The following is a 22621-nucleotide window of genomic DNA, read 5'->3' as shown; positions in this document are numbered from 1 at the left end:
TTTTCTCCTTCACTGCTAACATGGTGAATGGCATTTTAAAATCTTCCAATATTAAAACATCCTGGCATATCCAGATTAAACACAGTTTGGTCATGGCACACTATGTATTTTTAAATAGGATTGGATTTTATTTGTGAATGTTTGACTTAGAATTTTGACATTTAAGTTTCTGAGATTGTTTTATAGTTTTGCTGTCGCAGCTACTAATCTGGTTTTAGAATCAAATTTAGACTGGCTTCATGATATAAGAGGCAGTGTGGCCTCTTTTGCTGTTCTCTGTGAATTATACTTACGATTGAACTGATAAGTTTCTGCAGTTTAGCATACTCACTGTTTAAGAATTTAGGTATTTCTGTTGTATGAAAATTTAACTATTGACAGATTGTATTAGCGATAAGATTTTTCAGGTTTTCCGTTTACTCTTGAGTTCGTTTTGGTATCACGTTTTGTTGCAGTTATTGTATATATGTGTTTATGGGCAATTTTTGGCATGTTGTTATTCATAATGCTCCCTTACTATTTTGGGAACTCTCTGAAGTATCTGTAATTATGCCTTTTTTATTTTCTACTACAGATTATCTGGGTCTTCTGTTTATTTTATTTTTTTGAGACAGAGTCTCTCTCTGTTGCCAGGCTGGAGTGCAGTGGTGCAATCTTGGCTCACTGCAATCTCTGCCTCCTGGGTTCAAGAAATTCTCTGCCTCAGCCTCCCAAAGTGCTGGGACTACAGGCACGCACCACCATGCCCAGCTAGTTTTTGTATTTTTAGTAGAGATGGGGTTTCACCATGTTAGCCAGGATGGTCTCGATCTCCTGACCTCAAGATCCACCTGCCTCAGCCTCCCAAAGTGCTGGGGTTATAGGTGTGAGTCACCATGCCCAGCCTCTTCTCTTTATTTTTGACCCATCTTTCCAGAGGTTGTTTATGTAATTAGGCGGGCCAACTAACAACATCCAGCTTTGTCGATCCTCTCTGCTGGGTCTTTTTTGTGTATTTTGTTACATTTCTTAACTCTTATTGTTTTCTTCCTTTTACTTTTTGAAGGTTTATTTGGTTGCTGCTTTCTAGATTAATTTTGATACTTAGCTTATGATTTTCTGTCTTTCTCTTTTCAATCGAATTCTATTTTGTAGGTGCTGCATGAGCTGTGTGTCTTTTTGTTGCATCTTTCTTTCTATTCAGTTCTCAGTATTTGCAGTTCCCCATTATACTTTATTCATTGGCCCATGTTTCCAGTGGGCCTGTGGTAGTCTCCCCGTCAATATCTAGGTGCTAAATTTGCATTTCCTGGTAAGATTTAATGGATATTACAAAGAGAACGAATTTTATGAAAGCAGATGTGTATGCATACTTGGGGACATACATGGGCGCGTGCACACACACACACACACACACACACACACAGAAACATGCTTTTGTGGCACCAAAGTCACCTCACATGGTGACCGCACCTGCAAGGGCCTCTTGGTGAGGAAAGCCTCTCTCTGTAACCAGACACATTCCTAGAAGATCAGGAAAAGGACCCCTGTGTTGGGTTAAAAGCCTGGCTTCTTAAGTTTCTTTTTTAAAAATCTACAACACTACATACTGCTCATTGAATGAGCACTCACATTACCTCCTGGTGCCAATAATATCTATAAAACATTCAAGATACTAAACAGTTCCTAAGCACAAAGAAGCCAAAAAGATAAGTAGAAAACTATCCACTGAGACTTTTGAAACAAATTCTAGAATCAAGTCTTAATGATTACTAGAATGATTAAAACTGTTTTAAAGAAATAGAATTTTTTAAAACCTCCCAATGTAACAGATGTGTACAAACACTATAAAACAATTCGTGGCAAAATTTAACTCTTTTGGAGAAAAACAGGTCATCTTTTAAATGTGGATAACATATGCCTTTGGTGTATACGGAATTTGAATCTTTCTTTGGAGATCTGAAATTAAAGAGCAAATAAGCTCTGGACAGAATGACTCACATTTACATATAAAAGATTCAAAATACCAAATGAACAATAAAAAGCTTATGAACAGAATAATGAATTCATTATAAAATGTATTTACTAGGCTTATAATAATTGCCAGTTTTAGAAACTTCAATTATTTTGACCATTTCAATATTTAAAGAGTAGAACCAAAGTGTTTATGTTAAACTATGGACTAACCATTAGCGCAATTTCATTAAACAAAAGAGAAACACTTCTAATTTTAAGGAATATAAAAAAAAAACAGTGAAAGCAATTTTAAAAATCCATTTATGTGTTGTTTATTGAATTAGTGAAATTTTAAAAGACACTAAGAATTCACCACTTAGAATTTTTTTGCTTAAACTCTTAGGAATCTAGAGGAATATCTGTCCTTTTGTGAATTCTGGTTCTTACCAGTGTCATTATCTGTATTCCGTTGTGTTAAGGCAGATCACTTTACCATCTCTTAGACTGTCAAAATATTTGTTTTTATTTCCTGATAACCAAACAGTGCACAAAAGCCTCTGAGTAGCTTCTCAGCCCTCACTCTCCCCACTCCCTGTCACCACATTAAAAGGCACCATTCGCTAATAGGCAGGGGAAGCCAACCTTAACCAAGTGTGATAAGTGGCTCCTACCTCTTAGGTGGGATAATAATAATATTGTCCAAAAAAACCTCATGAACAGAATAATGAATTCATTATGTAGTGTATTTGCTGTGCTTGTCATGATTGCCAGTTTAACGTAGCGGTGTCTAGAGGAAGGGATGCTGCTGTCCACCTACTTGGCTTTTGCTCTGAGGCTGTACATCCTGGGCTAAAATTCAAGACTATTTCAGTGTTTACAGTGAAAATTGAGTCAATAACACTTTGAACAAAAGTAACCCTGATTTTGGCTCATTTACACCAAATAAAACAGCTCTCATTCTCCAGCTTCTATATCCCTGAGAAATGATTCCGACGTGTTCTATGTGTATCTTTTTACTCGTATGTGTGTTTGTAACATGTAAATTGCTTGCATGAATGCACGCTTGGTTTGCACACTGTCAGATACAGCACAGGCCACTGTGTCAGCAAGGCAGTGTGAAGACTGTCCACTGTGGAATGAAAAAAATAAAATTCTTTGGTGGTAAGAAAAATGGGGAAGTGGGTGTTTGGGTATAGTGAGATCAAATGAAACTGTAAGTTTCATAGGAATCGAATAAACAAATCATTAAGATTATGGTGTTTAAAATAACCTGACCTGGTTTAAATCCTTAGATATGGGGCTTATGGCTTTAACTAGTGATTTCTTATGAGCGCTGTTATGGACCAAATTATGTCCCCCTTCGTCCACATTCATATGTTGAAATTTCAACTCCCAGGACCTCAGAATGTGACTGACTGTATTTAAAGATAAGGCCTTTAAGAGGTGATTTAGTTAAAATGGGGTCAGATGGTGGGGGCTTTGAAAGGAAAATAAAAACTTGGGACCCCAATTCACTCTGCCAAAAAGAAAAATTAAGCTCAAAGCTGAGTCACACAAGGAGCTGCCTTTCCTTTTGTTTCTAAGTAGAGAGCTAGAGATAAAAGGTACAATATCTCCACAGGTAGCTACTCTAAGTTCACCTGACCTTGTTGTAAAGCGGCATTTTACTGAATGGGAGATGGATACGTAATTGACGACTCCCCTACCTGTTCCTTTTCTCTCGCAACCTGTGGATTACCACACCCTTCTTTCCCCTTCAGACTACTTTTAATAGTCTAAAGTAGGGCAAAGAACATTTTTTAAAACACGCAAATGAAAAAATTTAAATGTATAAGATCTGCCTCTGTCTGGGACTGTTATGTCTATTTGTTCATATGTAACGTGGAAATAATATTTCACCTCCAATTATATGAAAGAGCTTTAATTAACTGGCTTAAAGAAAAGTTTTTATCAGACTAATAGAAACTAGCTCAGAGGCTTTTCTGTTCACATAGTTTTAGTAACCTTTGGTAAGATTAATCTGGTAAATTTAGTCTCAAAACTCTCTCCAGTAATTTGAAAACGTAAAATCATATTATATTAAATTAAGTAATCGTCGATCTTTCACTGAGAATTAGGGTTAGTAGTATATAGTAAGACGTATTTTTGGTGAAGTTTATAAAATACATGAGAATGTGTTTTTTGCTTAGGAAAATATAATTTTTCTAGTTTAGAAGACCTTTCTACTGGTGTTGAGACAAAAACCACTGTTTCTATCCAACCATTTTTTTGTAAACTGATAATGTGTATTGATATATCATGGCTACAGTTCTGAAGACAAAGCTATAGGATCTTTAGTTGCATGACTGTTTATGTGTGCTTAGATGTGTTTATGTATAAACACATTATGTATACATAATGTGTTTCATTATGTGTTGTGGTCACAAGGTACCAAATTGGCTTAAAAGCAAAGGAATACTCAGGCCAGGCACAGTGGCTCATGCCTGTAATCTCAGCACTTTGGGAGGCTGAGGTGAGTGGATCACAAGGTCAAGAGATCAAGACCATCCTGGCCAACATGGTGAAACCCCATCTCTACTTAAAAAATGCAAAAATTAGCTGGGCATGGTGGCATGCACCTGTAGTCCCAGCTACTTGGGAAGCTGAAGCAGGAGAATAGCTTGAACCCAGGAGGTGGAGATTGCAGTGAGCCAAGATTGTGCCACTGCACTCCAGCCTGGCGCCTGGTGACAGAGCAAGACTCTGTCTCAAAAAAAGAATAAAAAAATTAAAAAAATAAATAAATGAGTACTCACACAAATTTAGTAAATAATCCAAATGCTTTTCAAGTTCATATGACTTGAATTAATCTTTAATAAACAAGCTGGCTTTAAAATTATTGGCAAAATACAATTAGGAAGTCATAAGAACTGTCAACACACTATTGTTTAGATTTATTCATTAAGTAGCTTCATATTTATCTTTGCTAAATATTATAAGGTGTCAATATTTGGAATGAGGGCTATGAAGCCATAAATGCGGCCCAAAAGGGAATTATCTTTGTGTAATTTTTGGTAAGTAAGGAATTTAATATTGTTGGTTTAATAGCAAACAGTTAATCCTGAATTACTTGGCAAAAAGTAAAAACAAACGCATTTAACCTAAAGCTTTTTACATAGGTAAATACCTGAAATTTGCAGGCTATAACATTGGTTAACAGGGAAATAACTTTAAATGAAGACTATCAGTTTTCATAAGCAATCTATTAAAATTAATTAGACTAATTAATACATGAATTTAAATTTTACTTGGATTAATTATAAACATGTCAATATTTTTGACAAATAATTTAGAACGACATATAATTTTAAAATGACATAAAATTTAGAATCTAAAGTTGCATTAAACTAAATAATAGATATTGCTTAAATGTCTGGGTCATTTCCAATTTAAAAAAAGTATAGGAAAATGTTTTTCTAAAAATAATGTGTTCTTATTAAAGAAAATAATTTTTGTCTAATTCAAAGATTATTTAAAGGTCATTTCTAAAACAAGGTAACAGGAACCAGTAAATAAAAGAGATGCAAAAAATGTTACAAATATTAAATGGTGTTTTTGGTAAGAAAGATTAAAAGAAAAATAATTTCACATGACAAAAAATGTTGTATGATAAATTTTTTATCCTAAAATAGAATGACTGGTTATTTAAAAAAGAGGATATCTGGGATAAAAGTCGAAGCATTCAGTAAGTGGTTTGTGTAAGTCATAATAAAGTTTATAAAAAGAGAATTTATGAAAAATGTTTATGTGATCAAGTTGGCTATAATTAAAAGAAAATTATTTATAAGAGTCTTTCTAGAAATTGGGCTTTGATATTAAAAACACACTCATAAACTAAAAAATTGGTTAGAACAATAAAATTTTCTTAAGGTACTAATTTAGTCTTAATAAAAATTACAAGACATTTAAATTTTCATAAACCAAAAGTTCAACTTTAATTTCATCTCACTGTTTTCAGCTTTCTCTCCCCTTCAGGGCATGAGATAGTAGCTCTTTCAACATTTTATCAGCTCCTTTAATTTTTTTCCCCTCTGATTCTGACTGATGTTGCAGCCTGATTTAAAATATATATATATATTTAAATATATAAATATATATATATATATATAAATATATATAAATATATATAAATATATATAAATATATATATATATATATATATATATATATATATATATAACTTCTTATTTTAAAAGTCTAAAGTGAATAGTTTGGTTGGTTGGTTGGTTGTTTCTGAAATGAAGTCTTGCTCTGTCACCCAGGCTGGAGTCCAGAGGCACCATCTCAGTTTACTGCAGCCTCTACCTCCTGGGTTCCAGCAATTCTTGTGCCTCAGCCTCCAGAGTTGCTGAGATTACAGACACACACCACCACACCCAGTTAATTTTTTGTATTTGTAGTGGAGTTGGGGTTTCACCATGTTGGCCAGGCTGGATCCTAACCTCAAGGGATCCTCTGGCCTTGGCTTCCCAAAGTGCTGGGATTTCCAGCACGAGCCACCACACTCAGCCTAAAGCAAATGTTTTCTTCCTATATTATTCTCTAAGTTCTGTGAAATAGAAAACTTTCGCTTATGACCCAGGATACACTCTTCCTATGTCTAACTAATTAAAGTCCTAAAAAACTGAGATTTAAAAAATTAAGGTTATTACATCCATATAACTTTCTGTATTGCTTCTAAAGTCCTTGTACTTTTAAGTTACAGGACTTTGACTCCTGCTTCTAAAACAGACACAAAGTCCAGCTAAATCTTAAACACTGACAGCCATTAAAAGCCTCGTCTTCAAACCCAGGAGATGATAATCAAAATAAACTGTGTTCATGAGACACAGGGCCAGAAATTAAAACGATTCAACCCCTCTAAGTCCAAGGACTGCTGCAGAAGAAGTGGGCACATAAGAGTGGAAGAGCCAATTTTGAGAGATAAAAGTAGTTGTTTCTCTGTAAATTTAACGCTAATATCAAAGAAACACTGATGCAAGACCAGCATCTGTGTCCCTATGCCAGATTACCAAAGTTTTCTTGGGACAGTAACCCATTCTTCAATTAAAAAATTATAAAAGTTCATGAAAAGATGTATGGACCAGGCACAGTGGCACATGCCTGTAATCCCAGCACTTTGGGAGGCTGAGGTGGGTCAATCACCTGAGGTCAAGAGTTCAAGACCAGACCAACATGGTGAAACTTTGTCGGTAGTAAAAATATAAAAATTAGCCAGGCATGGTGGTGCACACCTGTAATCCCATCTACTCAGGAGACTGAAGCAGGAGAATCACCTGAACCTGGGAGGCAGAGGCTGCAAGATCAGGCTCCTGCACTCCAGCCTGGGCAACAGAGTAAGACTCTGACTCAAAAAAAAAAAAAAAAAAACCACATACACACAAAAAAACAGATTTATGGAAATTATACATTGATCAAGATAATTAAAATTTAATATACTTATTTATTTATTTTATTTTATTATTATTATTTTTTTTGAGACAGAGTTTCGCTCTTGTTACCCAGGCTGGAGTGCAATGGTGCGATCTCGGCTCACCGCAACCTCCGCCTCCTGGGTTCAGGCAATTCTCCTGCCTCAGCCTCCTGAGTAGCTGGGATTACAGGCACACGCCACCGTGCCCAGCTAATGTTTTGTATTTTTAGTAGAGACGGGGTTTCACCATGTTGACCAGGATGGTCTCGATCTCTTGACCTCGTGATCCACCCGCCTCGGCCTCCCAAAGTGCTGGGATTACAGGCTTGAGCCACCGCGCCCGGCCCATTAATATACTTATTTATAAAATTTGAGAGACAGATTTAATTGGCCTGATACTCTCGTTATCAGGACTTATTGTTTAGAAAAGTAAGTCTCTTCTCTCAAAGAATAAAGGGGTTTCCCTTTCTTGTGAAATCTTCGAGTTATCACTTTGGCTAAATGAGTGACTTATTTTTCAGTGACCTGTGTTTGAGCCTGCTCTGTCATGGGTTATTTTACCAAGGCTTTGACTGGAATGACATTTTCAGATTGCCTTGAGAAAATAAGGGTGACCTACAGAGATAACAAGAGCCTCTTGGACAAACTGGCCCCATACCTCGTCCTTCACAGGGTCCTGGACTGTGCTAAGCAAAAAATGTCAGTTTCTAACAGGGCGAGGAAACTCAAGTTTTGTGGGACCTTGAAAAGAGAATAATTCAACCAGTTCACACAGGTATCTACAGGCACAGATAAATCCTTGGCTGGGATTGAGGCTTTTAAAAAGCTCTAAATCTTAGATTCTTTATGAAAGGGTTCCAACAAAACCAATTTAAAAAAAGAGAGAGAGAGAGAAAGAGCACTGGCAAACCTATATGGCAAATGATTACTCCTGCTGCACTTTATCCAAGTAATCAAGCCAATCATAATAGGACTAAAATTTATTTTACAAATACATTGGCCCGATTATAATTTTCTATTTAATAGAATTGGGGAGAGAGAAATATTATGTTTCAAAATAAACTGTAGTACACCTGTAATTAGATTTTAGCTTTGTGTAATGGTTGTCCATTTTTATTGTTTTCTACAATTTGGACTGAATTCTAAAATTTTTCCTGGCTACAATTCTCCAAAATAATGTTCTCAGTTTTTTTTCTTCTTTCTTTTCTTTTTTAATCATGATTTGAAACCACTAAAAATTAAGCTATACTTTTCTTAAAGCCCCGTAAACTGAAGCTAGACAAAATCCATTTTGGAAGAAAACAACAGGAATCTCTTTACATAAGTAAACCACTTCCATACCTGCCTACTGATGTACAGACTTCAGAGTAACCTGGCCTGTATCAGTTTTTCAGGATTGTTCTTTCTTGATGTTTATTTGTTTTTTCTCTCTCTCTGTTCCTCCACTTATTTTTTTTTCTTCATGGGTCATGAGACTTTACAACCTGCTAAAAATGAGCTTTCCTAACAAGTTGAGACCCATCTGTCTAGAAATAAACTGTATTAGCCGCAAAAGACCAGATGATACCCAAGATCAGGGACTCATTTCCTTCTAAAATGCATTCTCTGAAAGATTTTTTAAAAAAGAAGACAGGGAGAAATGTGAAAGGAAAATAAAAACTTGGTTCTTCAATTTACTATGCAAAGGAAAAAAAAAATAAGCTGAACGCTTTCATGTAAGAAGACGCCTTTCCTTTTTTGCTAAGCAGAAAGCTACAGATAAAAGGTTAAATATCTCTGTAGGTAGCTACTCCATGTTCACCTTATATTATATAAAGAGCTATTTTACTGAGCGTGAAGACAAATACATCATTCACTATTTCCCTTCCTGCTCCTTTTCTCTCACGTGACTTGGTTTCAGTAATGTGACCATCCCTTCCCTTTTTCCCCACCACCCTTCCTTTCCCTTTATGTACTGATGGCCTCAAAATCATCTTTGGAGAAAGGCACAGACCACACCCTGTTTCTGTGATTCCTTGTTTATTCTTCCAGGAATGTCCTTAAGCTTAGCAAAATAAACATCTGAATTGATGGAGACCTGTCTCAGATACTTTTTGGTTAACAGGCCTAGCGTCCTTATAAGAGGAGAAGATGACCACCTGCAAGCCCGGGAGAGGCCTCAGAAGAAACCAGCCTGCTGATGGCTTTGTCTCGGACCTCTGGCCTCTAGGACTGAGAGAGAAACACCATCTCCTGTTTAAGCTGCCCATCGAGGTACTTGGTTAAGCCAGCCCTAGCCAACTAATTAACGCAAGCGCAGGGCCCCCAAACAGTAAAGATCAGCAGTTTCTGGGTGAAAACACAAATCCTTCAAAATCAGATTTCACCCCTCAAATTCGTGCCATTTGTATGGTGTCATGGAACGGAACCTTGGGTTTGGGAGAGATCTGATTTTCCCAGGTACACGAAATCTCACCAAATTCTTTGACCCTTGTTCTGTCGAGAACGCACCGGTTCAGGAGAGAAAGAGCGTATTCTTTATTATAATTTAATATGTATTTTGTAGCCTGTCAAGCCCGTAGGAGGATAAGAGGCTCCACAAGTATTGCAACCACCCGGCCCACCCCTGCCACCCACCCCAGAGGCTGGGAACTAACCCCACCGCCCTTCTCTTGTGGCAGACTTCCGGGCACCGCAGCCCTCTCTTGTGTCTTAGGGCTTACATTTAATTCCTTCTACAGGCGAATCACCCTCTGTCCTCTCTCCCTTCACCAAATGGCTTCCCTGTGTGTCCTGTGTCTTCCCTACGTCACCTCCACTTTGTCAAATTTCCCCTCACAGGCTGGTGGCTGAACTGAATCCCGAGGGCCAGGGAGGAGCTGTCCAAAACAGATGAGCCCACAGCCACCAGCTGGCCAGCATCCTCTCTGCAGCGCCTGCGGCAGCCTTGGGACATCAGCTCAGCCGCAGGCACCCCATGGCTGGAAAGGCTTGACTCCTTCTCACCAGGACACTGACTTAGCAAGTTTTCTCTCAGCCTTAACATAGGCACTGGTTGTCTGGACCCGAGAGCAGGATGCCCCATTCATTACACTTCTTCTTATCATGTGTCAATACTTGCCTTCACAATCAAGGACCCAAAATGTTTCTGATCTGACTGCTTCAGTTTCCTCATCTGTAAAAAGAGCGTGGCAATGTCTGTGTCCCCCATCACCGGGCTGTCGTGGGGGTCCGGAGAGCTACGAGAGGTTAGGGACTTAGAAGGCAGGCTGGACCTATTCGCAGTCACTAACAGTCTTGCTGGTATCACTGTTTTATCCAAGCACTGGCGACGGCCTCGGAGGGCACCAGAACCCCTCTTCCGGACAGCCCCATCAGCCCTTGCCCTGCTCCAGGGTGGTTCTAGGACTGCCTTTGTGGAAGGAATATGAGGACACTGGTCCCTTGCAAAATAAAAGCATCCAGGGAGAGCCACTTGTTCCTGCCAGAGCTGGTGGGCGCTCTGCCTGGTCCCTCTGAACTCCAGCTCCCTTAGAGAATTTTCCCCACTGACCAAAAAACCTCAACCGAGCGGATTTGCATTTCAATCAAAATTACACCTCGAATAAAGGGACTTCTGGCACACTGTGCAAACTGTCCTCACCATGCTCCACCTTGGGTAAAACAGAAAAACACAAGCACAGGAAAACAAAAGAATACTCACATTCATAACAGCCATGGCTTCCATCAGTACTTATTAGTATTTCAGACAAAATTAAGTCTGAAATACCCACATACCAACTGTTTTAAAATTATATAGCAGAAGTTTGGGTAAAAAGACTGACAAAAAATTCATTTGAATACAAGTAAAGAACTAGAAATATGGTTTGCCTCTAAAAAAAAAAAAATAACAGTGGACGGATATTTTGGTAAACTGGGAGAGCTGAGACTGGTTGTTGTTTTGTATAAAAGCTGCTTTCCTCATGCTTAGGAAGAAGGAGAAAAATCATTCATTCACTTAATTAAATACTGAACAATTTTGCAAAGCCTTCTGAACATTTGAAAAATTTTTCAATTTTGCATACTGTACAAAATTCATGCAAATCCTCCTGGCCCTATGATCAGTCAATCAACTTCTCACTTTAAAAATTAGAGAAATTAGTTTCTAGTGCCCCCGTACCACTGCCTATTATCATTATTTCTTTAAATATTACGTAGGTGGTGTAATATTACCCACTTTAATGCTTCAGTTCTTTTTCTTATTCTAAATATCACCAAGGTATTATTGTATTGTTATTACGAATTTCCAGGGAAATTCTTAGGAAACATGGTTTTTATTTTTCCTTAGCAAATACTTTTTTTTTTTGAGACAGAGTCTTGCTTTGTCACCCAGGCTGGAGTGCGGTCGCACGATCTCAGTTCACTGCAACCTCTGCCTCCCAGGTTCAAGCGGTTCTCTTGCCTCAACCTCCTGAGTGGCTGGGATTGCAGGCATGCACCACCATGCTGTGCTAATTCTTTGTATTTTTAGTAGACACAGGGTTTCACCATGTTGGCCAGACTGGTCTCAAACTCCTGACCTCAGGTTATCCACCCGTCTCGGCCTCCCAAAGTGCTGGGATTACAGGCGTGAGCCACCAACCGTGTCTGGCCTTAGAAAATACTTTTAAGCATTTGGACTCAGATTGCTTAAACTTAGTATTCAACTGAGACTAGTTATGAATCTAAGAATGAAAACAGAAGCCACTGAATTAGAAGTGTGTACTGAAACTGCATTGCATTTGTTTTCTGTTAATGCTGGAGAAATCAAATCACCGATTGTCTTTTTTAGCCTTCTCATTTCTTATGCCAGCATGTTGCAATGATATTTCCTAGATAAAAGTTTCCAGCAAGGCGAAGACTTAGCAAGAATTCCATCGAGGGTTCAGAAATGGCAGCAAGCAGTGAGCTAAGTGACTACTGCCCCCCTTTGGCTCTGGCATCCTCCCTGCCAGCTTCTTTCAAATGCACCGTCACCTCGGAAGAGCACAGGGGACAGGCAACTGACGTCCATGAGAAGGGAAACTTACCACATGGCAGAGCAGTCAAAATTCACCAACAGCCATTTGTGAGGATTAAAGTTGAATGAATCTGCAAACTGCCAAAGAACACGAATAAGAAAAAGAAAACGTTTTCCTCATAAATGTTTCATTATAGAGAAGACCCCATACATGATGATAAAAGTTTATGGCACAACTAACCCACAGTGGTAGAGGCCAGGTAGGGTTGCCCAGGGGAATGGCACTAACTTGCAGTGGGCAGGAGAGTCTTCAGGAGCGCTGGAATTGTCCTCTTGATCTGGGTGATGAGTATAGGGGAGTATATGTACTGAGAGCTGATTTGTATGTTTTCTAAATCTAGATTATAACCCAATAAAATGGAACAAAAATTTTAAAGTTTATATTTCCAGAAGAAAAGCACTTTCAAATTTACATAGTCTAATGTGACACAATATATATCCTTATTATATATTAAACTACTGGAATACTTGGAAGAACCGGAATTTTCCTTCACAAATACAATGTACAGGAATTGTGTTGATTCGGCCTGTGAAATACTTTATGCTTGACGTTCCTTCCACTTGCTGAGCTAGCAAAGGTCTCAGACTACAGGTGTCATGATCAACAGTGGGAAAGTGAAAATTTCTTAGCTAACCTACAATAGGTAGGGATAAACCCAGTTTTCATTTCATTGATGGGTTCTTTTGGCAGCATTGCCATAACGTATCAACAGTTCTCCCCATTTACCTACATGATGTTTCTACCTCTCTCTCTTTTCTTTCTTTCTTTTTTTTTTTTTTTAATTATTAAGAGACAGGGTCTCACTTTGTTACCCAGGCAGGAGTGCAGTGGCACAAACACGGCTCACTGTAGCCTCAACCTCCCAAGCTCAAGCGATCCTTCTGCCTCAGCTTTCTAAGTAGCTGGGACTGCAGGCATGTGTCCCCACACACAGCTAATTATTTAAATTTTGTTTGTAGAGACAGGTGTCTCATTACATTACCCAAGCTGATCTCCAATTCCTGGGCTTAAGCCATCCTCTTGCCTCGGCCTCCCAAAGTGCTGGGATTACAGGTGTGAGCCACTGCACCCAACCAGCTCCTTCCTTTTTAAAGACAATGTTCAAGTTCATTGTATTCCGAACAGCTACAGACTCCCTAGCTGAAAGATCCTGGGCAACAACTGCGAACACCTGGCTCTGGCTGCGTGCATCAGTGTTGGGGCCACCCTATTTTCAAGGAGAAAATGAGATTTCAACCACCAAGAGTGACAGAGGAGGACACTGTGTTTTCGCTGGGTTGTCGTAAATGGTGCTTTCTTACATTTTTCAGATGCATGTCCTGGTTGATCACTTGACTGGTGAACAGGGACAGGATCCACCTTAATGGCCATGGGGCTAGATTGATACCGAAATAAAGGCGGCTGCCACAGTGAGGCCTCAGTCTGGCTGACTCTCCTACTGGAAAACTTCTCAGTCTTCCCAAGGCCCTAGGGCACCTCCTGTCTACTTGGCTCCAGGGGTGTGTGCCGAGGAGGCAGCAGAGGCTTGAGGGGCCTGTGGGGGCATCCTGGGAGACATTTGGTCGGTGGATGGCAACCGTCCACATCAACCAGCTCCGGAGACCCAGGTTCATTTCCTTCCAGGTTTCAATAAAAGTAATTTTGAGAAAGGGACAGGAAATTACAGCAAGTTTCATTTGTTGATAAAGAGAGACAAAAGGTGAAAGAGGAGCTCTGTTTGCTAGGAGTTTTACGAGTTCCCTCCTATGGGGCTGATCTGTTTAAACTTCTCTCATTACCCAACAGTGATATTATCCTCCTGCGGACGACGGACCGACCGAGAGAAAGGTTCTTATCTCCAAGGGCAGGGCCACCACAGGATATTGCAGCCTCCTTATCTGCCCCGCTGAGACACACAGTCCTCAGCTGGGCACGGAAACAGAGTCGGGAGCAATAATTCAGGAAAAATGGCAATGACTCATGGTACCACATGAAATCCTGTCTGCTGCTGATAGGATCTGGCTGGAATGCCCAGTGCTGTGGTGGTCGGACAATTAGGCACCCTTCTATGAAAGATGAAACCTCAAGTTGTCAGTTCATAGGGAAAAGAACAGTAGTGCTAGGAAAAGATCACGAACCCTAAACCTGATACCCAGAGTTAGAAAAGAGAATCAAGCTCAGGCCAGCCTTGGGGAGGGCACATACATCCCAGAGGATTGCTTAGCCCTTCCTCCCTTGAAACTGCCCCAGGACAGATATTCCAAATGATGGAGATTATCTCCATAATACTATGTATTTATACAATACAGAGATTTATTCTTCATTTCCAGCACCAAACACCCACCTTTTTTTTTCTTTTTTTTTTTCTAGCCAATATTTAATAATCCCATAGCAATTGATGTGTAAAAAAATGTCTTTACACATTTAGCTAGTTAGCTACCGGCAATGAACTGTATTAGCTGGGTACTGGCATTGTATTATGAGAACTTCTCTTATACTATGAGAATTTCAGAATGACAGGCTGTATGACTTGGGAAGGCTCTCGCCCCTGTTCTAAGGAAGTGGGATTTCCATTAATCGCTAGAACCGGTTCAAACATAATGGCTAAAACAAACCGCAATAGTGAGAAAACAGATGTCAGCTCCTCGTGAAAGGAGAGGTCAGTACCGAATATTTTATAGGCCTTCGTAAGCTCCCTTTTACTTTTTTCTCCCCAGTACTTTTATAGGCCTTTGGAAGCTGCCTTTACCCCCAAGGATCCGTCCTCTAAGTCCTAGGTCATATTAGGCACTCAACAAGTAATTATTGAATGAAGAGGTGAATAAATGTGATGGAGACATAAACCAGAATATGACTTCATTCATTAGCAGTAAGAGGATTATTCTTTCCAAAGATGGGGCCATTTGTATTCTGTACCTCTGATGCCCACTTTTGTGAAATTACAGCACTGTGAGAATTCCAAGTCGTAATTAGAATACTGAATAGCAAGCCTGACAGTCAAGCAAAGGAAGATGTCAAGGGAAAGTTTTTCTAAGATACGGTGGAAAATAACAAAAGCACCTAATGCATGTTCAGTACTTACTGCGTGCCAGGCATTGCATTTAATTCCTTAAAACATGATTAACTCACCTACTCCTTACAGCGATCCCACACAGGATGCATTATTATGAAATCTATTTTATGGGGCATAGGAAGGATATCTAAGTCGCCCAAGGGTACACAGCTAGTCCTAAGGATAAATCTGGCATTCAAACCAAGGAGTCTAATGCCAAAGACTGTGCCCTTCATTCTGCATCACACATAGGTGGGGTCTCACGACACCTCCTGCCTCTTGGCGGAAAGCATTTCTCTTTTGGCCAGTGCCACAGCTCCCCTGCTTTGCTACCTCCTTCTCTTGGACATGCTGCCAAAGACTGCCTCTTGGGACCCCCCATGGCATTCAAAGCTGAGTCCTCCAGGAGGAGAGACTTCCTACCCTATGAGACACCACCAGCAATGAAATCCCCCTTGAGTCTGAACACACCGCAGTCTATCAATCCGGTTATTTCTTTGTATTAAGTCTGTACATTTTACATTCAGTCGCTTTTTAGAGAAGCAGAGTGTTGGCCAATAATTTTTACTGCTACTTCTCAAAAGAAGCAGGCTTTTCACTTAGCATTAAAGACCATGTTTACAATTTCCAGATGAGTGCCTAGGGGCATTTAAATGCATTGGTAGCTGCTCGTTCGATATTGGTTAAAGAGAATATCATGTTTAGATGTATGAGCAGAACATGACCGTCATATTGAACCAGATTGTATGGAATTGCAGGTTGGTATTTTAAATTACTCTTCAAGCGCATTAAGATTTGATTTTGCTCCTGAAGACTTTCCCTTGGTTTTATAAGCTAACATCTATCCTTTCTGTTTGGGACTTGTGTAGCTTGAAATGGAGCTGTAAGTGTCGGGAGTATTTATTTCCGGAGGACAGGCTGTGTGACTGGGGAAGGTTCTCGCCCCTGTTCTAAGGAAGTGGGATTTCCATTAATCACTAGAATTGGTTCAAACATAACTGGCTAAAACAAACCGCAATGGCGAGAAATCGGATGTCAGCGCCTCGTGAAGCCAGAGGTCAGTAACGGAGGGCTGTGCAAACGGCCTTAGGGAGCGCGAAGGGCTCACCTACCTCCACTCCGTTCAGAAGGGGCCGGAACTCGGGGCAGATGAACGCGCTGCCTGCATAGGCCGCATCGATGTGCAGCCACACATCTTCCTTGTTGCCTAAAGTCCAGAAACAACCTGTGAGTCCCCAGACAGATGCCTCACCACGGAGCCTGCCAGCGGACCTCGGCCTGCCCAAGCACCCTTCTTGAGGGGAGCATGTCAACTCTACTTGCTGAACTGATGACTGGGCCCCCAAAAGGCCCCAGGTATGTGCTGCTGGCCCCAGACACACACCAGGGAACGTGGAAGCAGCTGCGCCCCTTGGCTTTCTCTCCTGACCCTGGTAGCTGAGCGTAGCTGCGAGGGCCCACGGTGCGACAGCCCCGTGTTACTAACCTGCACATCACCCCAGTGACACCACCCTTTCCACCCACCTGGAATTCCCTCCCCGGTTCCCTTTGCTAATCCATTCTCAAGTCCCTCCAGAAACATCACCCGAGTGGGGGTCTGCACGCAGTCCACGCCGACTTCCACCTGCCCCACTCCGTCCCCTCCACGAGGTGAAGTTATTTTACACCGTCTTGGATCACCCCCTGCTCCCTTCATGAACAGGGTTTCTGTTTCCCAACCATACCTAGCGGCCTTGTGGGCAGGGGCTGCCTCACTCAGGAGCAGGGAGAGCCACAGGTGAGCATGCTCCCTTCCTTTTGACAGATCTGGGCTCAACTCCTGCTTCCATCCGCTCCCCAGCCAAGGGGCCCTATCTACTTCTCCAAACCTCTCTCGCCTCCCAGGAATGGAGATGGAAGCAGGACCCACAGGCCCAAGGGAGGAGCGAGGGAATATTTACAATGTGCCTGCCAGGACTGCAGCACTGAGCAGCGGAGAAATAAATGTGGCTTCCAGGGTTGGCTGCCTCTCAGCCTCAGGTACCCACCACATGAAGAGCTGAAGGGTGAAGGACCTTAGAGAGGACAAGAGCCACCCTCGCCTCACAGGGTGGATGCCAGAGTCAGGGCACCAGCGGGTAGGTGTCAGGGTCAGCCCTGCATTGTAGGGATCTACGGATTCCTTGTTCACTCACCATCCACGGTGCAATGAGGTGTGAGGCTCTCAGGGGCACTAATTAGTCACAATGGGATAATCCCAATCAGGAGGGCTACACCATCATGATGTTATCACCACTGGAAAGTCCCACCTCCAATACCATCATCTTAGGTTAGGATTTCAGCAGATAGACTTTGCGGGGGATACAAACGTTCAGACCACAGCAAGCTTTGAAACGTACACCTATCTTATGACGGGATCTGAAGTTTTTCTCAACCTCACTGCCAATCTTAGCTACAGGGATGGATGTCCCATGATTACTGAGTGACTCCTCAGGGAGAAGCTCTGTGAATCTTAAGGCCTTGTGTTCTTCCTGGCTCACAGCCACATCCACTTGGGGTTAAGCACGCACCTGGTGAGACTGATTCTCAGGGAGGTGATGAGCCCCAGAGCCTTGGCTCAGGTCCACAGTGCTCTGTGACCTTTGGCCTCCCATGCCCTGGCATGGATATCCAGGTCCTCAGGACACACTTGACCTTGATCCAACTGACGGGTTTCATCCCGATGATCAAACCGAGTCAAAGCTTTGAAATGCCTTAAGTCTTTTATCAGCAGTGGCTTTGTGGAGGAGTGTGTTCCCTCTAAGCTTGCAGTTGGCCTAAAACTCCTGCAGAAGGGAACTTACAGGCCCCCAAGGGAAGTGGACTCTAGAAGGCTTCTCTGGTTTCCATGGGGAAGTATGGAGCTGTGGGTCTGCCTCTGCACTCTGCACATCATATGCCATCCGCTGACAGCACACACTGTATACATGCCACGGCCCATCTAGGAACCAGGCAGACACAGAGATCCTCAGCCAGAGCTTGGGGTGTCGCATGCACCAGGAGGGCACACCTAGCCCTGAGGCAAAGCCACCTCAGCGGGCAGTGATGGGACAGCCCCACACCCCTCCAGCCTCCTCCTGCCAGTGACTATTTCCTTCTGAGACTTCCTGGGAATTTGAGGCAGGTCTGGCTGCCCCTCCAGCTGTGTGTCTTCCCCCCGTTATGCTGGCACCTCAGGATGCAGCTGTGGCTGCCTGTCCTGTGCTGTTCCCTTCCGCACTCCTTGAGATGGCCTCCCCAGCTCAGCCTGTACTCTCGTCCCCAGTTTTCCCACTTCCCTACTGGCACCTAACTGACTTCAAACATCTACTTTCTGTATCTCATCTGCTCAGTAAAACCTGCCAACTGATCCATCCAAGCAGACCAATCTGAACAGCCTCAATGGCAAATCATTTTAAATGCAGTAGAAAGAAAATGTCTCTCCAATGGCAGCAATTGAAAGAAAACCATCTTCTGATTTGTTTTCTTTGTCAAGTAATGGTGGGTGAATAACTTAACTGAATTACGTTAGTAGATTATTCTAATCATACTATAGAATCAGGTCAGCTCAGGATCTCAGAACAGTCTCACTTGGAGTTGAAGAATGCTAAATATCTGGTCACAGGCAAACGGTAGCAGGAGAGAGAAAGCAGGTAAAAAGGTGCTTAGTTGTTAAGGTATCACAAACAGTTAGTAATATACCATCATCAATAAAAATGGAATTGTTGGCCAGGTGCAGTGGTTCACGCCTGTAATTCCATCACTCTGGGAGACCAAGTCAGGCAGATCACCTGAGGTCAGGAGTTTGAGACCAGCCTGCCAATGTGATGAAACCCCATCTCTAATAAAAATAGAAAAATTACTTGGGCATGGTGATGTGTGTCTGTGATCCCAACTACTCGGGAGGCTGAGGCAGGAGAATCTCTTGAACCCAGGAGCAGAGGTTGCAGTGAGCCGAGACTGTACCACTGCACTCCAGCCTGGGCAACAGAGCGAGACTCCATCTCAAAAAAAAAAAAAAAAAAGAGAGAAAAAAAGGAATTGTCAAAGCTGACCTCCCCTTTGCATTTTGGCAATGAACGAAAGAGTTTTGGCATTCACCCAAGTCAGCTCCTTCTGCACAACCCCGAAAGCAACCTCAGTGTTTCAAACCAAACAAATCATAAATCAAGCTCTATCCACAACCTCCAGCCTCTGCAAAGAAGACGAGGCCCCAGGCCAGCAGGATGGCCTGAGCTGGGTCCATCCAGTGGACTGTGACTGGCAGGTGACACACACTGGCTGTCATCTCCATGGGCAGCGGGCAGCCTGCACTGGGCCCAGGAGACAGCAGGCTGTGTGGGCTCTGTCCGGCAGAAGACCTCAGACCTTTAAATCCGATAGCCCTGGGGAATTACATCAGCCGGCTACTGGCCAGGACATTCAGTTCTTAGCCTGACATCTGAGTCAGAGGACTCCAAGTCGCTTGGCTGAGCTGCTGAAGGTTTGCAGCTGATGAGGCCAGTACTGTGGCTGCAGTCCCGAGTCAGCCAGCTCTATCCCTTCTCCCAGCCCGGAGCTGTACATGACCACCTCCAGCCGTTCTTACAGTTGTAAGAACAACTAAACAGTGGAGCAAAACCCTGTGAGAGCAGGCAAGTCTTGCCCCCACCTCCTAAGACATCCTAAGCCTCAAACAGTGGAGCAAAACCCTGTGAGAGCAGGCAAGTCTTGCCCCCACCTCCTAAGACATCCTAAGCCTCAAACAGTGGAGCAAAACCCTGTGAGAGCAGGCAAGTCTTGCCCCCACCTCCTGGCGGCTCCCAGCACCGCCTCCCTTGCTGTGCAGCAATGCACTCCACCTTTGAGATGGTGCATTTTCCCTGCATTAATTCATCCTCTGAATAATACTGTGGGGAAACATTGTTATTTTATGAGAACAAGTGGAGCTTTTCTCTTCCCTTTACAGACAGCTTAAGTGAAGCTCAGAATGTAAGCTTCGGGGGTGGGCCTGGGCTGGATGCTAGCTTCCTTGTGACTGATGCCATGTCCAGCTCACCCAGGGGTACCTTAAGCACTGGCCTTCCCCAGCAGCTGACCTCAGGAGGGGAGGCCAATGTTCAGGAGAGGAGTGTCCACTCCTCCGAGTATGAACCATGGATGACTCTTGGGTTAGGAGAGGTGAGAACTGTGCCTGGCTTATGCAGACTAAGGATGAAGCCAATTCCCTGGGGGCTGGCGTGGTATCAGGCACAGGCCACAGGTATGTGGTCTGAAGGCCTGACTCGGGCAGCTCCACCCACAGACAAGCGGTCAGAACATTCCCATCCCAGAGGTACACAGAAAGGGCGAGCCCCGTGAGCCGACGTCCCTTCCCGACAAGGGTTCCTCGGTCCACAGAAGCAGCTTCAAGGCCTGCTGAGTTCCCAGAGCCACATGTCAAAGATGAAATTCTAGAAACACGGCTACTCATTCACGTTCACCTTTTGGAAACACAGCATCCTAAGCCTCAGTGAGAAAACCTAGCAACTCTGAATGAGGGAGGGAGGAGGTGAGAATGACCCCTGAAAACATCCAAGCACAGTTTATTCCTTGGTGAAATCCAGTTTCATTGTGTTGATTTTCTAAACTACCTTCAGCAATTTTCTTAACTACATTCAGTAATTCCAAAAGCGGTGAAAAGGGATATACCAGAGAATTGCATTTAAGCATGGACAATTCTCGTGGCAGGTGTACGCATGACCCACATATGAGGTGTTTACTCCAAGATTTTGAAGAGCTTATTCTCCTCAACAGGGTCAAAATGGCCTGCAATTTTACATAGCTTTTATATTGCTTGGAATATTGCTTTTCTTACAAATAATGTGTTGGTAGAACTAAGCTCAGCTCCTGTCCAATTAGCCCAAATTCTCAGTTAGTGGAGTTCAGGCTAATGAGGTTTGTGTTATTGCAAATCGAGAAGAGCTGTGCAAAGCATCACACTATGAAATTAACAAGAAAGAGAGATCAGCGAGGAAGGTCTGCTAAATTCCTCATATACAGAGAACATTTTCCAAAAAGGAAATGGAATCAGATACTTACAGATAGGACCGACTTCCAAGAGATTGTCAAAGGAGCAGCACGTTGTGGTCCCCAGGGTGGCAACCACCTAGAGGGTAAGAAACAGACAACCTTTTATCCCCCACGTGCCAGTCACTGCTGTAACCTCCACACAAGCAACTGCTGCTCCATGGTCCAAGCCACGGCCATGAGCTGAGATCCCAGTGAATGTCTGCTCTGTGGAAACGTAAGCCCATAAATGCACATGGAATCTTTGGGTGAAGGCATCATAACAGGTTAAGAGAAACACATTTGTAGACAGAAAACTAAGCTCTGAGGTTAGAAACAGGGAACTTGCAGAAGATTTTCCATGGTGCCTTGGGGCAGAAATGAAGCATTCTACCATCTGGAAAATGATCCCTCTATTCCACTTTATTAAATTTACTTTTATATGTATATGTATCTATTTCAATTAAATTTTAATTAATGTTCTATGTAACATTAGTGCAACTATGTTCTTATATTCTATATATACATTTTATTATAATTTAATTAAATGTGTAATTACTTAAATTATAATTAAACTATACATATATGTGTATATTTTATTTTCTACATATATGTGTGTGTGTATATACATAGAATGTAAGAACATAGTTACTACTGTGGAGTGGAAGCCTAGTTTTTTCCTAGTTTGGGGTGTGTGTGTGTGTGTGTGTGTGTGTGCGCGCGCACGTGTGTATGTGAATACACATACGTGCAATGCACATAGCAAGTGCAGTAGAGATGAAGCTCCCTCCAGCAGGGCCCGGATCACACAAAGCACCCTGGATGCTTCTTCCAGAACAGCCTTTGGCATCAGTTAAGAGTCACACCAGGATCTTGAGCAAGAGTATCAGTCACCAGCTTTAATCCGCTGCCTTTCTCCTTGTGAATGATACTGTTCCCAAATAGTAATTCAGCCCCCAGGAGGTCATGAGAAAACACTGCTGACATTGAGAATAGTTTTAAAAGGGATGTTCTGAGAAAGCATTGAGTGCTGTCAGTCACACAACTAGAAAATGCAGGCTAGGAGTCCCTGTGGCCTCTCCTGACCTCTGAGGGCCTCGTAGTGCCACAAACGCACTGGCACAGCCTGATTGTGTTGTCCCCACACACGTATCTGTCTCT

General features: G+C 42.3%; 1 protein-coding gene across 4 annotated transcripts in view; it reads right to left on the bottom strand.

Moving 5' to 3' along the window:
• Positions 1–22621, bottom strand: part of DDC (dopa decarboxylase) — a 99113-nt gene that overhangs the window by 23319 nt on the left and 53173 nt on the right. For all 4 annotated transcript variants that reach the window (XR_005577297.2, XM_039462140.2, XM_039462139.2 and 1 more), the window contains exons 7-9: positions 21494–21560; positions 16549–16643; positions 12415–12482 (exon numbers count right to left, since the gene is read on the bottom strand). Coding sequence is in view for 3 of the 4 variants with exons in the window: in XM_039462140.2 (XP_039318074.1) it covers positions 12415–12482; positions 16549–16643; positions 21494–21560 (230 nt within the window). In the remaining variant the exon portion in view is untranslated. The remainder of the gene's footprint in view (positions 1–12414; positions 12483–16548; positions 16644–21493; positions 21561–22621) is intronic.

This window comes from Saimiri boliviensis, chromosome 10, assembly GCF_048565385.1.
Source record: "Saimiri boliviensis isolate mSaiBol1 chromosome 10, mSaiBol1.pri, whole genome shotgun sequence".
NCBI classification, from domain to species: Eukaryota; Metazoa; Chordata; class Mammalia; order Primates; family Cebidae; genus Saimiri; species Saimiri boliviensis.
The sequence above is the reverse complement of the archived record's forward strand: the minus strand, read 5'-3'. Positions and strand labels throughout refer to the sequence as shown.